This window comes from Sciurus carolinensis, chromosome 1 (assembly GCF_902686445.1).
Source record: "Sciurus carolinensis chromosome 1, mSciCar1.2, whole genome shotgun sequence".
Taxonomy (NCBI): Eukaryota; Metazoa; Chordata; class Mammalia; order Rodentia; family Sciuridae; genus Sciurus; species Sciurus carolinensis.
Genome location: NC_062213.1, coordinates 151,932,664 through 151,950,031, shown reverse-complemented (window position 1 = coordinate 151,950,031; position 17,368 = coordinate 151,932,664). Strand labels below are relative to the sequence as shown.

The window sequence follows — 17,368 nt, the reverse complement described above, 5'->3', positions numbered from 1 at the left end:
ATTTTGAAATGTTGTAATATTTTACAGCAAAGACATTTCCAAATTTTGTTAGCTTGAACATAATTGCATTTACTTAGTTCAGCCTTTTGTATCTAAAAAAATTATGCGATTTCAGTTTTCTTACTGGTTAGCTAAAGACTACTCTGGCATTTGACTCCATTTTGTAATAAAAGTATATTTTTAATTCATTGAGTGTCAATAATCTCATACTTCAAATGACACATAGCTTGAAAATTTTATATAATATATTCAAAGAATAAAATGTTGCTTGCCTATGAAGATTTACCTAATGATCACCTTGATGTTTAAAGAAAATTATTTTTACTTGTGCCCTATCTTCAAAGTCAAACTATGCTGTAATACTTTAAGCTTTTAGCTGGTTTGAATTTTGGCTGGTTCAATAGTGGGATGAGAATATTGACTGCTATATTACTGTTCTGTCAGATAATTTTGTTCTTGAATAATCTATATGACCTATGAGAAGGGTAAGTGATAAGGCAGAGAGATGTGAGACAAAACACTAAGACGTTATTGTTTTGAGTTTGGCAGCTATCTAGTTAAATATTTCAAAATTATCTAAGGAAAATGCACAAAATGAATAATTGAATGCAATTTGAACTTGGGTTTGAGCTATGTAACATTAGTCTGTTTCACTTACAAAATGTAGTCAGGTATTAAAAATATAAAAAGATAATATTCTTGGTAATGTTTTGTACATATTGTCATTTTCTTAAATCATCAAAATAAGAATGTGAACTTAATAAGCATACATTGGGAGAGTTAAGATAATCATGTGAAATAGCTATGTCAGTATGTGAATAAATGTCTTTTAAATGCTATTTAATATTACGTCCAAAAATAAATAAATCACATGTCTATCAAAATCTAGGATACAAAATATCTTCACGAAGAATTTATGTATTGCCTCAATTAAACATGCAGATAGGTAATTTTGTTCAGTCTATATGCAGTCCCAGTCTATCTATTGTATACATAGAGTTGTTTGACTTCTGCAGCATTGACCAAGGTCTTATAATGTAATTATCTACCATGTGGATATGAGGACTATACTTCTTGCCTTCTAATGTGAAAATGATTTAAGATTAATGTACACTAATCTCAGATGTATGCAAAAATACTGTAATGAAATATTATATTTTCACTTTTTAATCAAAAATATGAAAGTCATCTTAGATGGAGCAAAGAGAAATTTCTAAAGCAACCAAGGTATTCAATCATCATTTACTATTATATATAGCCATAATTGCATGTACCTGGGAAATCATAATTTGCTTTGTGCTTTGGTATTTGAGCATATCAATTTTAAAATTATTATTCATCAGTAAAATTGTGGCACTTAATTTGAATAAAATGTACATCAAAAATTGTGAACAAAATATGTATGTCATTCATTGAAATATGTGATTGGTGGCTTTTCTGGGAAGGAAATGGAGAGAAAATTAGAGATTAGAGGAAGAGTATGATTAATTGATTCAGAGTGACTCCTGCTGAAAAATTATGTTCAATAAGAATCTGTCATAATTTGTGATCATTTGTCACTCTACAGTATATCAAATATAATGGATTCAGGTGTACAAGCAGTAAAAGTGACTGTATAAAAATGTGAGTTTTTGAATGGTTTCTAAACTGATTTGGTTCTAAATAGCCATGGTATATTAATTTGAACTATCATTGTATTTCAGGGATGGTAAATATGTTAGTAAAATATTTTGTTCTAATATATACATTTACTATTTTGCATTCAAACTTTTTTTTTGGTACCAGGAACCCAGGGGCACTTAACCACTAAGCCATATCTCCAACCCTTTTTATTTTTATTTTTTATTTTGAGACAAGGTCCTGTGACTTAGGGCCTTGCTAAGTTGCTGAAACTGACTTTGAACTTGCAATCCTCCTACCTCAGCCTCCCAAGCCACTAAGGATTATAGGCGTGCATCACTGCACTGGGCTTAAATTTTTTTAAAGATTAAATTATACAAGTTTTTTGCTTCTTTTTTTTTTGGTTTTTTGGTGCTGGGGATTGAACCCAGGGCCTTGTACAAGTGAGGCAAGCACTCTACCAACTGAGCTATCCCCAGCCCTATACACATTTTTTTAAAGCATAAAGAAGTCCAGCAAAAGTTGATGTTTAAATGTTCAGTAGAATATAAATGGGAAGCATGATATTTCTTTCAACCCAAAACATTCTTCCAGTCAAAATTCTTTTAAGGTAGTGAAATGTACTCTTTTATAGTATGTCCACTTATATGTATTTTCCTCACTGGTATCTTTCAGTGATGTTTTCTTACATAAGAACTTTTATAAAACACTGTAAGAAATTAAACTCTTGATGGGAATATCATAGAATGTTTTAAGAAAACTTCATAGAATAGGGGATATTCATACATTTTATCACTTACAGAGAGCAAAAGTTTACCATTGAAACCCGTGGTAAAATATCAGTGGGTCAGGACTATTCCAATTCTGCATTAAACATTATGTATCAATAATGCTTGTAGAATAGAGTTCATTTAAATGAGCAGAAATATTTTTGGAAGCTTAAACAAGTTATTTTCATGCAAATGGCTTATCACTTGATGAACATCCAAGAAAGTTTAGCTTGCTCCTTTACAGAAATACGCATGTTTTATCATCTCGTCCAGTTCTACTCTGAGTTTGATTTTTCTGTTTCTATTTTATCTCCTATTTTTCCTAATCCTAGAGCTGCACCACTTTACAAAGATCTTATTGAAAACCTATTTCTATGGAATTACATTAAAGTCAAGTAAACTTTCTACCTCCCTATACTGTAGACCAATTGTGATTATTTTAGTCACCTTCTGCGTTAGGAGTTCCATCTTTTGGGCATTGAAATTGATTTTTCTCATCTTAGCATCTGAAGATCCAGAGTGTGCCCTTTGCCCAATCGCCTGAGAATATACAGTGACACCTACAACAGAGGATGTGGAGGCAGCCGCTTTTCGGGCACCAGAAATGGCAGCATCAGGAGCATCAGCACGAATAGACTTTGTAGAGGTAGTTCTCCCAAACTACATGGTGAAACCAAACATTTTTGGTGTGCCACCTGCTAGTGGGGCTGCCGTTTAACTGCCTGGTATATGCAAAATGTTTGGTCTTTGTTAAAATTTAACAATGACATTCCTGAATAAGATAGAGAGTTGATTTCTTTTTCCAAGTGTGTTCAGTTGCCATAACTTTCAATGAATATGAACTTTTATCAGGCTCAGAAGAATGTTAAGACCCATGTTTTTTTATCAAATTTATTTTACTATGTTACGCAAAGTTGCTATTGCATATAATTTTGTATAAATATTTTAAAACTAGATTAAAATAAGCCATCCTTTTTCAGTAAAAAGATAATTTTTCTAGTTCATGAAATTCTTTAGGGACTGAATATGTTTGTCCAGTTCCATTATGAACTTGTTCCGCAAAATGAAAGATTGTTCCCAGATGGCCCCAAGTCAAAATATGAAATGCTGGTGATTGATTTATTTTTATATAATCTTTCATCTTATGTAATTTAATGTGAAACAGTTATTTTACTACTGTAAAAATATTTTTGTTAACCACAATTTGTGCAGTTCAATGACTTACAGCATTTCAGTTGCATGCATAATGAGTCTGAAAAGATGCTTTTGCAAAATGAATAACAATCAACAAAACGGGTGCATTTACTTTGAATGTTTTCAACATATGACTGAGGAGCAGGATATATTTCTTACAAAGCATTAAACAGTTCAATAGACAATGTACAAAAGTCATTGCCTTGCCTAATGCAGTACAGTATATCCATCTTTCACCCTGTCCTATTCTGGAACTAGGCAAAATATAAAAAATTTATGATAATTTTATTGGAGATATTTCTTGATTAAATACAATTTGAAGGATCTTCTTATAGAACAGACATGAATAGAATACACTGAGCTTAATAGCTTGTCCTGTATTTTTTAAAAATATTTCAAAATATATTTTACTTTCTAGGAAAATATATACGATGATATTTTATGCAAAATCTATACTATGAAGCCAAAGTGTACTGTGCTGAGTATTTCTATTCTGTCTTATACATTTTAATTGTGTGAAATATATAAAATATGAGATTATGTCCTAGAATGCATAATAGCATTTCATATGAAACACATGTGCATATGAAAGTCCATGCTGATTTTTGTTAAAATTGTGTAAATGCTGTTTTTTCCAGGATTACTTGTGAAGATCTATGTTAAAACATGTATAAACCTACTTAATTGTATTTGTACAACACTGTTTTTAGTGATGTTTACCATATGCTGACTTCTATCATTTTCACATATATTGCATGTATCTCTCGGAAACAGTATTCTGAAAGATATGCTGCTACTCTAAGAACACAAAACATAAGTCTCTGATACTCCTTTAAAATAAATTTTATTATCAGAGTGCAGTTTTACAATGTGTTCTTATGAATTCTCAGTGTCCTTCAAATACCACCAGTATCTAACTTTCAAAAATTTAGTTTGGATAGTATTAAAACGTTTGGCCTAAAAGTAGCTTTAAAGGTTAAAGAAATATTGTGATTATACCTCTATTATGCCTCTATGATGTTCCAAGGAAAAGGCTGAACTTTCCATTGTTAAAGCTTAAAAATCTTATAAAGTTGCAATTAAAGTTTGCAGTAATGTGTAGACTGTTGGATAATTACTTTGCTAGCATGACCTCAGTGAACTAAGCCACATTGCCTTACTGTTCTTATGAGAATGTATGACAATCAAAAACTCAAAAACGTGTATGTGTATGATAAAGGAAACTTTTCTGAATGAAAATAAATTAGTAATGTGAATAACTGTTGTCAAAGCTGAAGTGGTTTAAAACTGCATCCACAGAAGTGATTATACCAAGCAGTTGTTAAACTAAATATCACTGAACATACTACGTGATTCGTATTTGCCTACTGTTCACACCATGTCACTGTTAATGTTCCAACAAGCATAAATGATTGTAATTCATTTGTTTACATCAATCTAATCTTTCATTCTTAGAGAATTTTCACATACAACAAATCATTAAATGTGTTTATTTTATAAGGTTACATTTTTAACTTCTATATTTATTTTTAAACAACTAAATAAAATGGTCAGAAGATGAAATGTACTTATATGCATTTACTGTTATTGAAATAATAATTTTTATTGAATTAGCTTTTAGAAATATATTCTATTAATTCATGAGTATTGGGATATCCATATTAAACCAGGATTTGGCTAAGCATATTCAATAAGAAAAAATAACAACAAAATATACTCCTTAAGAGGAAGGCAATAAAATATGTGGTTACCCGTCCTCTAGGATACCAACTACAAAAAAGTGTTTTCCCATTTCATAAAATCAAACCAACTCCCATGCACTTGGGATGTGATGCGAACAACACACAGAATTGCCCTTCAATACCTTGTTGACATATTGTGAACAGAAGTCCGTTTTAATGTCTCTTAGGAGTGCCTCAGAGAAGAGAATAGAAGACAGATTCCCTTGTTTCTCAACAGTTATGGTTCCTAGAAGTTTGTTAATGATTTCTTATATATGGGACTGGGGTTGTGGCCCAGTGGCACAGCACTTGCCTAGCACATGTGAGGCAGGTTCAATCCTTAGCACCACATAAAAATAATAATAAACATAATAAACTTATGAAAAGTTTTAAAAAAAGAATTTCTTACATATATTCTTCCATCCATATATTTTGTTAATGTCAAACTTTCTCAAATAAGTTATCTGCCACTTCGCATTTATTTTAAATCAAGTCAACTCTGCTGCAGCAAGACTATCAGATCTAAATTCTGTCTCCAAAATTATAATTAGTCTACAGAATTTTAAGTAAAAAAAAAAGAGAGAATGAAAAGAAGCCATATTCAGTGTAAACTAGTCTATTTTATTTTAGTTTAGTTTATATCTCTTCTTTCTACCACTAGCAACCAATACAAGTTGGATAAAGACCAATAGTTTATTGGCATAAAATGAAATATTATTGGGGCAAATCAGTGGCCTCTGGAGGTTCAGTTCAGTATAGTAAAAATAAAAGGTTTGAAACAGAAGTGGGTTGGAACAGCTTGACGGTACGGAAACTACATAGTTCCTCAAGTTCCCATTTAGATAAAAATCTTCTATCAAACCAATAATCACAAGTCCCTCCATATGCATGTCTTTTATTTTGATTTCAGCTGCATTTAACGCAACTGTGTGCAGGCACAACATCTGAAATTCACACTTCTACTTCTGCTCACACAAATTTTGGAGAAAATGCCAACATTTCCTTCAATCCAGTTAAATAAACTCATCTTTAGGTCTGACTTTATGTTAAGTCATGTGATTAATCCTGAAGGCACCAAGTGCAAGGACCCCCTGCTGTTTAGGCAGCTCAGAGTCTGGTGAGGATTATAGACAAGTGAATCAGTACAGGTTGAACAGCCCCCAGGCACAGGATTATAGAAATACCACAGATGCACAGAAATAGCACAGAGAAGTACTAAGTCCTCGGGTAGGACGGTAAAGTCCAGGTAAGAACTGACAAAAGAGATGAAGTCTAAAGAGTCTTTCAACAATAAACTGGAATTTTAAAATGTGCAGGAGAGCAAGTGTTGTCATAGAGGGTATGTGTCTCAAGGGTAAAATTGTAGGCAATGAGAAGGGAGTAGTCACGAGAGAAGAGAGATCAAAAGGGATGAAGTCGTATGCATGGTTGAACTTTATTTTGTGGACAGTAGTGCAGTTTAAATGAAAGTGTTTTCAGAGAAGAACAACTCAGATTTGTGAGTGATGGGATAAAAATTGCTAAGTAAGAATTCACATGAACCCTTTCTGCTAAGAAAGCAAAGAACAAAAGCTATTCCTTCAATTCCTTTAAAAAACAAGATTTATTGAAATGTAAAGCATATAACCTAAAACATACCCACTTTAATTGTACAATTCAATATTTTTTGGTAAATTTATAGTTATTACCACAATCCAATTTTGGACACTTTCATTAACCTTCTTCCAAATCCTTCCTGCTCATCCAGTCAATCTCCATGCCTAACATCTCTCCTACCCCAGTCCCAGACAATCACTAATCTGCTTTCTGTCTCTTTAAATTTGTCTGTTCTGAACATTTCATATAAATGGAATTGCATGTACTATTTGGCATCTGGCTTCTTTCACTTAGCATAATGTGGAGAGGTTTTGCCAGATTGTTATTAGATGAACAAAAGAGAAGTATTTCACTCCCCAAAGAGACTATGAACATGGAGAAAAGAAGATATGTGATAAGAATGTCATGTGAGCCTGCCAGAGAAGCAGAAGATACAAGGTATGGAGGGACCAAGACAGTTAGGAAAGATAGCAGTGAAAGAGAATTGAGTTGGAGCAGAAGAACCAGCTCTGTGGGTTTCACAAGGAAACTGGAAATGAGAGAACATGCCATATCAGGAGTGCATGTTCTTAGCAGCACCGAGGAAAGATGTAATGCAGGACAGAGAATGGGGTAATGACAGGTATGAGGAGAGTTCTTAGGAGAGTAGGGCATATCAATAAGTGCTATGAACCAAGGTATTAGATCCCCTCAATGTGGAAAACAATCTTAGAGGAGAAATTGCCATTGGGATCTATGGTTCTTTAAATATCCTTTACAACAGTATAGAGGAGCAGGCCTGAAGACAAGTAACTTTAATCTAGCCAAACAAAGTTGAGCATCATGAAAACAGGGATGAAGTGAAGTAAATAGAGTTGGGAAACATTTTTGGAAGTAAAATGCAAAGGGTTTTCATCAGAGTGTAGTTCATCTTGGCATTTATAGGGGAAAGGTTGGTAAAATCAAGCTTCTTCCAGGTTATTCCTTAAATCAGGGCTCCTTCTGCGGTTTTATGATTTGATTTGAAAAGGATTTCCTAGACAATAGACATATCCATGTCCACATGCAACTAATAACAAATTACAAAGCCAAAACAAAGCATCTTGTATTAATATCTGTTTTTAGTTGACCATAAATCTGCTTCCCTTTATTAGTTTGACTAAGGTCTGTGAAGACTTCTCTGGTTCCCTGACCATAGTCACTCTACTACATATGAATAGGGGACTTTGGATATAATATTACTAAAAAGATACCATGTCTAGGGTCTGCTTCCTTGAGTTCTTTGAAGGCAGCACTATCTTACTCATCACTGTATGGTCCGTGGCTGGAAAAGTGATCCAAAAGTTAGATTTGTTGAATGGATAAAGCAGATGCAACAATCAGAGGAAATACTATTCCTACTGAGTATTCTAGTTCTAATACATATAATAAAAACAACACAACAGAATGTCTAAAGGTATTCTCTGTACCTATTCATAAAATTGCAAAACTGTCACAAGACTGATTTTCATGAAAACTCTCAGGGAGCCTGGCGTGGTGGCATACATCTGTAGTCCCAGCACTCTGGGGCACTGAGGCAGGAGTAGCTTGAGCCCAGGAGTTCCAGACCAGCCTGTGTTACACACAAAGACCCTGTCTACAAAATAAAACCAAACAAAAAACTCCCAATGAGACATTTATGTGCTAGTTTCAATTATGCCACTAAAGTTTGAGTATCCTTTACTTAAAAAGCTTCGGAGAAGGGCCTAAAATTTTGAATTTTTATGGATTTTGGAGTACTTTTAAATACATAATGAGATATCTTAGGGACAGAGCCCAAATCTAAGCATGAAATTCATTTATGTTTCATATACACCTGACATACAAAGAATGAAGGTAATTCCAATCAATATTTTTACTGGCCCTGACCAAGACCTGCATATGAAGACAGATGTGGAAATTTCCACTTGAAACATCACTTGAGTGTTCAAAAAGTTTTGGATTTTGGAGCGTTTTGGATTTGGAATTCAGGATTTTTAGAATGGGAATGTTCAACCTGTAGAATATTTCTCAGTTTGAAACTATTGGCATCATCATATATTTATTTACTTACTTCCATTTGAATTACTATGACACCAAAAATTTAGGCAAAAAATAGCAAAAAATAAACAGATGGGACATTAATCAAACCAAAACGATTCCATATAACAAAGGAAACATGAACAAAATGAAAAGACAGTCTCTATATTGTAAGAAAATATTTGGAAACCATAAGTCTGAGAAGGATTAATATCCAAAATACATAAAGAACTTAACTCAATAGCAAAATAAACCCAACTTGAAAGACAGGGAAAAAAAACTTATAGGCATTTTTCTAAGGAAAACATGAATAGCCAATAGGTATATGGAAAGTTCTCAATATCACTAATCATTAGGGGAATGTGGATCAAAACCACAATGAGATAGCACCTCATACCTGTTAAGACAGCAACTATCAGAACAAAAAGAGATGAGAAGTATTGAGGAAGGTGTGGAGAAAATATAAATTTGTGGCAATGTAAATAGGTAAAGCCATTATGGAAAGCAGTATGGAGATTCTTCAAAACATTAATAAAGAACTACTATTGATCTAGCAGTTTCTTTAGTATGTACAGTACCCAAGATATAAAAGCAAACTTATAGTCAACTGATAAATGAATAAAGAAATTATAAGATATGTATACATACATATGTACATATACACACATATACATACATATATCTCACAGATATAGTGGAATAATATTCGACCTTAAAGAAAGAGATCCTGCCATTTGTGGCAGCTTAAATACATGGATTATATTTTGCTAAATGAATTAAACCAGCCACAAAAAGAAAAATACTGCATGGTCTCACTTTTATGTGAAATCAAAAAAGGTCAAATCTATAGAAACAGAGTGTAAGGTGGTGGTTAGAAGGAGCTAGGGGATAGAACATATGGAGTGATGTAGGTCAGCGTGTACAAACTTGTGATTATAAGACATAATTTCTGTAGACCTAAAGTACAGGATGGTGACCATATTAAAAATCTATGATATTCTAAAATATGCTAAGTCAACCTTAATTATTATAGCTATAGGAATAAAAGAAAATAGCTATATGAAGTGATGTGTTTGTTAATAAGATTCATTATGGTAATCTTTTCACAACGTGTGCATGCATCAAAACACCAAGGTGTACATTTCAATATTTACAACTATTTCATGTCAATTATACCTCAATAAAGTTGAAAAATTTTTAATGTAAAAGTAAAGTAAAATGGGGCATGAGTAACAAGGACACAGTGTTCAGGGCAAGAGTTAAAAACAGGGTCAAATGGTGTTTCCATTCCAAGCTTTCTGAGGAATCTCCACACTGCTTTCCAGAGTGGCTGCACTAATTTGTAACCCCACCAGCAATGTATGAGTGTTCCTTTTTCACCACATCCTCGTCAACACCTATTGTTGCTTGTGTTCTTGATAATCGCCATTCTAATTGGGGTGAGATGAAATCTTGGGGTAGTTTTGATTTGCATTTCCCTTATTACTAGAGATGTTGAACATTTTTTTCATATATCTGTTGATTACTTGTACATCTTCTTCTGTGAAGTGTCTATTCATTTCCTTAGCCCATTTGTTGATTGGATTGTTTGTATTCTTCGTGTAGAGTTTTTTGAGTTCTTTATAGATTCTGGAAATTAGTGCTCTATCTGAGGTATGGTTGGCAAAGATATTCTCCCACTCTGTAGGCTCTCTCTTCACATTTCTGATAGTTTCCTTTGCTGAGAGAAAGCTTTTTAGTTTGAATCTATCCCAGTTGTTGATTCTTACTTTTATTTCTTGTGCTATGGGCGTCCTATTAAGGAAGTCTGATCCTAAGCCAACAAGTTGAAGATTTGGACCTACTTTTTCTTCTATAAGATGCAGGGTCTCTGGTCTGATTCCGAGGTCCTTGATCCATTTTGAGTTGAGTTTTGTGTAGGGTGAGAGATAGGGGTTTAATTTCATTCTATTGTATATGGTTTTCCAGTTTTCCCAGCACCATTTGTTGAAGAGGCTATCTTTTCTCCATTGCATATTTTTGGAACCTTTGTCTAGTATGAGAAAATTGTATTTATTGGGGTTTGTGTCCATGTCCTCTATTCTGTACCATTGATCTACCTGTCTATTTTGGTACCAATACCATGCCGTTTTTGTTACTAACTCCTTGGCCTATACCCAAAGGACTTAAAATCAGCATACCACAGAGATACAGCCACATCAATGTTCATTGCTGCTCAATTCACCATAGCCAGATTGTGGAACCAACCTAGATGCCCTTCAGTTGATGAATGGATAAAGAAACTGTGGCATATTTATACAATGGAATATTACTCCGCAATGAAGAATGATAAAATTATGGCATTTGTAGGCAAATGGTCGAAATTGGAGAATATCATGCTAAGTGAGATAAGCCAAAATCAAAAAACTAAAGGACGAATGATCTCGCTGATAAGCGGATGAGGACATATAATGGGGGGTGGGAGGGGTTAGCATTAGGTTTAGGGTTAGGTTTAGGGTTAGGGATAAGGAGAGCGGTAAGAATGAAGGAAAGAAGGACTGTATAGAGGGAAAAGAGGGGTGGGAGGGGTGGGGGGGGAAGGAAAAAAAATAAACATCATTGCCCTAAAAAAAAAAAAAAAGTGACTGTGTAGAACTAGCTCACTAAAATTCATTGTAGGTTTAAAAAAAAAATCCATGGTGTTTTTTTTATCAGTTTCTACCTCAAAGATTGGCAACTTTTCTAATAGGTAACTTGGTGATAATAAAAGTTTAGACTTTCTTCAGTCCAAAAAAAAAAAAAGTTAAAAACTCAAATGAGAGAATAAAAATGTTGGTGCAACTTCCCACAAATAAACCAAACCATGTAACTCTATGGTCCAGTTTTCAAATCCCTCTGGTACTGTGGTAGGCCTGAAGATGCATGCAGTTGTTTGAATTGCACCTCAAACTTGGTCTTGACCTCTAGCCAAATCATGAATGAGATAAAGTTTATTTTGCCTTTTAATAGTCTCTTGTTCTTTGACAATGAAGGGAACTAATGTTTATTTTGTGAATATGCCAGGATCTTTACCCACATGCTTATTTCATAAAACCTTGTAGCTACTGTGTAAAGTCTGTATTCTCACATTTGACCATTGAAAAAACTGAGTCTCAGAGAAATTATTTACCCAAGATCACTCTGATAGAGCAGAAACTGGACTCAAACCCACTTTTCTTTCCAGTACTTCATAATACATCAACTCAATTGCTTTTTTTTTTTTTATTTTTTTTTATTTATTTTTTTACGTTTACATAGGGTAATGATATTTCTTTTTTTTCCCTTCCCCCCCACCCCTCCCACCCTTTTCCCTTTATACAGTCCTTCTTTCCTTCATTCTTACCGCTCTCCTTAGCCTAACTCTAAACCTAACCCTAAACCTAATGCTAACCCCTCCCACCCCCATTATATGTCCTCATCCGCTTATCAGCGAGATCATACGTCCTTTAGTTTTTTGAGATTGGCTTATCTCACTTAGCATGATATTCTCCAATTTCGACCATTTGCCTACAAATGCCATAATTTTATCATTCTTCATTGCGGAGTAATATTCCATTGTATAAATATGCCACAGTTTCTTTATCCATTCATCAACTGAAGGGCATCTAGGTTGGTTCCACAATCTGGCTATGGTGAATTGAGCAGCAATGAACATTGATGTGGCTGTATCTCTGTAGTATGCTGATTTTAAGTCCTTTGGGTATAGACCAAGGAGTGGGATAGCTGGGTCAAATGGTGTTTCCATTCCAAGCTTTCTGAGGAATCTCCACACTGCTTTCCAGAGTGGCTGCACTAATTTGCAACCCCACCAGCAATGTATGAGTGTTCCTTTTTCACCACATCCTCGCCAACACCTATTGTTGCTTGTGTTCTTGATAATCGCCATTCTAATTGGAGTGAGATGAAATCTTAGGGTAGTTTTGATTTGCATTTCTCTTATTACTAGGGATGTTGAACATTTTTTCATATATCTGTTGATTACTTGTACATCTTCTTCTGTGAAGTGTCTGTTCATTTCCTTAGCCCATTTGTTGATTGGATTATTTGTATTCTTCGTGTAGAGTTTTTTGAGTTCTTTATAGATTCTGGAAATTAGCGCTCTATCTGAGGTATGGTTGGCAAAAATATTCTCCCACACTGTAGGCTCTCTCTTCACATTTCTGATAGTTTCCTTTGCTGAGAGAAAGCTTTTTAGTTTGAATCTATCCCAGTTGTTGATTCTTGCTTTTATTTCTTGTGCTATGGGAGTCCTGTTAAGGAAGTCTGATCCTAAGCCAACAAGTTGAAGATTTGGACCTACTTTTTCTTCCCTAAGATGCAGGGTCTCTGGTCTGATTCCAAGGTCCTTGATCCATTTTGAGTTGAGTTTTGTGTAGGGTGAGAGATAGGGGTTTAATTTCATTCTATTGCATATGGTTTTCCAGTTTTCCCAGCACCATTTGTTGAAGAGGCTATCTTTTCTCCATTGCATATTGTTGGAACCTTTGTCTAGTATGAGAAAATTGTATTTATTTGGGTTTGTGTCCATGTCCTCTATTCTTTACCATTGATCTACCTGTCTATTTTGGTACCAATACCATGCCATTTTTGTTACTATTGCTTTGTAGTAGAGTTGAAGATCTGGTATTGCTATACCCCCTGCTTCGCTCTTGCTACTGAGGATTGCTTTAGCTATTCTAGGTTTTTTATTCTTCCAGATGAATTTCATAATTGCTTGCTCTATTTCTGCAAGGTACATCATTGGGATTTTAATTGGAATTGCATTGAATCTGTATAGCACTTTAGGTAGTATGGCCATTTTGACAATATTAATTCTGCCTATCCAGGAACATGGGAGATCTTTCCATCTTCTAAGGTTTTCTTGAATTTCTTTCTTTAGTGTTCTGTAGTTCTCATTGTAGAGGTCTTTCACCTCTTTTGTGAGATTGATTCCCAAGTATTTTATTTTTTTCGATGCTATTGTGAATGGGGTAGTTTTCCTAATTTCTCTTTCTGAAGATTCATCACTTATGTATAAAAATGCATTGGATTTATGAGCATTGATCTTGTAACCTGCAATTTACTGAATTCACTTATGAGTTCTAAAAGTTTTCTGGTGGAATTTCCAGGTTCCTCTAAATATATAATCATGTCATCAGCGAACAGGGATAGTTTGAGTTCTTCTTTTCCTATTCGTATCCCTTTAATTTCTTTGGTTTGTCTGATTGCTCTGGCTAGAGTCTCAAGGACGATGTTGAATAGAAGTGGTGAAAGAGGGCATCCCTGCCTTGTTCCAGTTTTTAGGGGGAACGCTTTCAGTTTTTCACCATTTAGAATGATATTAGCCATGGGCTTAGCGTAGATTGCCTTTATAATGTTTAGGAATGTTCCCACTACCCCAATTTTTTCTAGTGTTTTGAGCATGAAGGGATGCTGTATTTTATCGAATGCTTTTTCTGCATCTATTGAAATAATCATGTGATTCTTAACTTTAAGTCTGTTGATATGGTGAATGACATTTATTGATTTCCGAATGTTGAACCAACCTTGCATCCCTGGGATAAAACCCACTTGATCGTGGTGCACTATCTTTTTAATATATATTTGTATGCGATTTGCTAAAATTTTGTTGAGAATTTTTGCATCGATGTTCATTAAGGATATTGGTCTGAAATTTTCCTTCCTCGATGTGTCTCTGTCTGGTTTAGGTATCAGGGTGATATTGGCTTCATAGAACGAGTTTGGGAGGGTTCCCTCCTCTTCTATTTCATGGAATAGTTTGAGGAGTATTGGAATGAGCTCTTCTTTAAAGGTTTTGTAGAACTCGGCTGAGAACCCATCTGGTCCTGGACTTTTCTTTGTTGGTAGGCTTTTGATGACCTCTTCTATTTCATTGCTTGAAATTGGTTTATTTAGGTTGTGTATGTCCTCCTCGTTCAGTTTAGGTAATTCATATGTCTCTAGAAATTTGTTGATGTCTTCGAGGTTTTCTGTTTTGTTGGAGTATAGATTTTCGAAATAGCTTCTAATTATGTTTTGTATTTCACTCGTGTCTGTTGTGATGTTTCCTTGTTCGTTCCGAATTTTAGTAATTTGAGTTTTCTCCCTCTTTCTCTTTGTTAGTGTGGCTAAGGGTTTATCAATTTTATTTATTTTTTCAAAGAACCAACTATTTATTTTGTTAATTTTTCCAATTGTTTCTTTTGTTTCGATTTCGTTGATTTCGGCTCTGATTTTAACTATTTCCTGTCTTCTACTACTTTTGGTATTGGTCTGCTCTTCTTTTTCTAGCGCTTTGAGCTGTAGTGTTAAGTTGTTTATTTGTTGATTTCTACTTCTTTTTTTGAATGCACCCCATGAAATAAATCTTCCCTTAAGTACTGCTTTCATAGTGTCCCAGAGATTTTGATATGATGTGTCTTTGTTCTCGTTTACTTCTAAGAATTTTTTTATTTCCCTCCTGATGTCTTCTGTTATCCATTCATCGTATAATAGTGTATTATTTAGTCTCCAAGTATTGGAGAAGTTTCTGTTTTTTATTCTGTCATTTATTTCTAATTTCAATCCATTATGATCTGATAGAGTACAAGGTAGTATCTCTATCTTCTTGTATTTGCTAACAGTACCTTTGTGGCATAAAATATGGTCTATTTTAGAGAAGGATCCATGTGCTGCTGAGAAGAAAGTGTATTCGTTCTTTGTTGGATGGTATATTCTATATATGTCCGTTAAGTCTAAATTGCTGATTGTGTTGTTGAGATCTATAGTTTCTTTATTCAATTTTTGTTTGGACGATCTATCCAGTGGTGAGAGAGGTGTGTTAAAATCGCCTAGTATTATTGTGTTGTGGTCTATTTGATTTCTGGAATTGAGAAGGATTTGTTTGACGTACGTGGATGAGCCAATGTTCGGGGCATAGATATTTATGATTGTTATGTCTTGCTGATTTATGCTTCCCTTAAGCAGCATGTAATGTCCTTCTTTATCCCTTCTGACTAGTTTTGGTTTGAAGTCCACATTATCTGAGATGAGGATGGATACTCCAGCTTTTTTGCTGTGTCCGTGTGCATGGTATGTTTTTCCCCATCCTTTCACCTTTAGTCTATGGGTGTCTCTTTCTACGAGGTGAGTCTCTTGCAGGCAGCATATTGTTGGATTTTTCTTTTTAATCCAATCTGCCAGTCTGTGTCTTTTGATTGATGAATTCAGGCCATTAACATTCAGGGTTATTATTGTGATATGATTTGTATTCCCAGTCAATTGACTCATATTTGTTTTTGGCATGATTTGGTTTCTCCTTTATTTGGCTATTCCTTTAGGCTAGCACCTCCTGTTGCTGATTTGCATCGTTGCTTTTCATCTCTTCCTCATGGAATATTTTGCTGAGAATGTTCTGTAATGCTGGCTTTCTTTTTGTAAATTCCTTTAGCTTTTGTTTATCATGGAAGGATCTTATTTCATCGTCAAATTTGAAGGTAAGTTTTGCTGGGTATAAGATTCTTGGTTGGCATCCGTTTTCTTTCAGGGCTTGGTAAATGTTGTTCCAGGCCCTTCTGGCTTTTAGGGTCTGGATTGAAAAATCTGCTGATATTCTTATTGGTTTCCCTCTGAATGTAATTTGATTCTTTTCTCTCGCGGCCTTTAATATTCTGTCTTTATTTTGTATGTTAGGTATTTTCATAATAATGTGCCTTGGTGTGGGTCTGTTGTAATTTTGTATGTTTGGAGTTCTATAAGCCTCTTGTATTTGGTTTTCCATTTCATTCTTCAGATTTGGGAAATTTTCTGATATTATTTCATTGAATAGGTTGTTCATTCCTTTGGTTTGTTTCTCTAAGCCTTCCTCAATCCCAATAATTCTTAAATTTGGCCTTTTCATGATATCCCATAATTCTTGTAGATTCTGTTCATGATTTCTTACCATCTTTTCTGTTTGGCCAACTTTGCTTTCAAGATTAAATAATTTGTCTTCAATGTCTGAGGTTCTGTCTTCCAGGTGCTCCATTCTATTGGTTATGCTTTCTGTGGAGTTTTTAACTTGGTTTATTGTTTCCTTCATTTCAAGTATTTCAGTTTGGTTTTTTTTCAGTATCTCTAACTCTTTATTGAAATGATCTCTTGCTTCCCGTATTTGGTCTTTTAACTGTTGATTGGTGCGATCATTTAATGCCTGCATTTGCTCTTTCATCTCCTCCTTCAATGCCTGCATTTGCTCTTTCATCTCCTCATTTGCTTCCCTGATTGTTTTAATTACGTACATTCTGAACTCCCTTTCTGACATTTCTTCTGCTGTGCTGTCATTGGGTTTTATTGATGTAGTATCTAGGTTTGTTTGGGACATTTTCTTCCCTTGTTTTCTCATATTGGTCAGTTGTCAGTGGGACCCTGAGATATTGCAGTTTTCCGCTATTGGCTTATAGTGTCCCGGTAGAT

The 17,368-nt window shown here is 34.4% G+C and overlaps 1 protein-coding gene across 2 annotated transcripts in view; it reads left to right on the top strand.

Moving 5' to 3' along the window:
- Positions 1-17,368, top strand: part of Lrrc7 (leucine rich repeat containing 7) — a 518,752-nt gene that overhangs the window by 293,774 nt on the left and 207,610 nt on the right. The window contains exon 7 of one of the 2 annotated variants that reach the window (XM_047519218.1): positions 2,894-3,876. The exons of the other annotated variant lie outside the window; for it this stretch is intronic. Coding sequence (XP_047375174.1) covers positions 2,894-2,900 — 7 coding nt within the window. The 3' untranslated portion in view covers positions 2,901-3,876. Of the gene's footprint in view, positions 1-2,893; positions 3,877-17,368 lie in introns of those variants that run through there. 2 annotated transcript variants of the gene reach the window in all.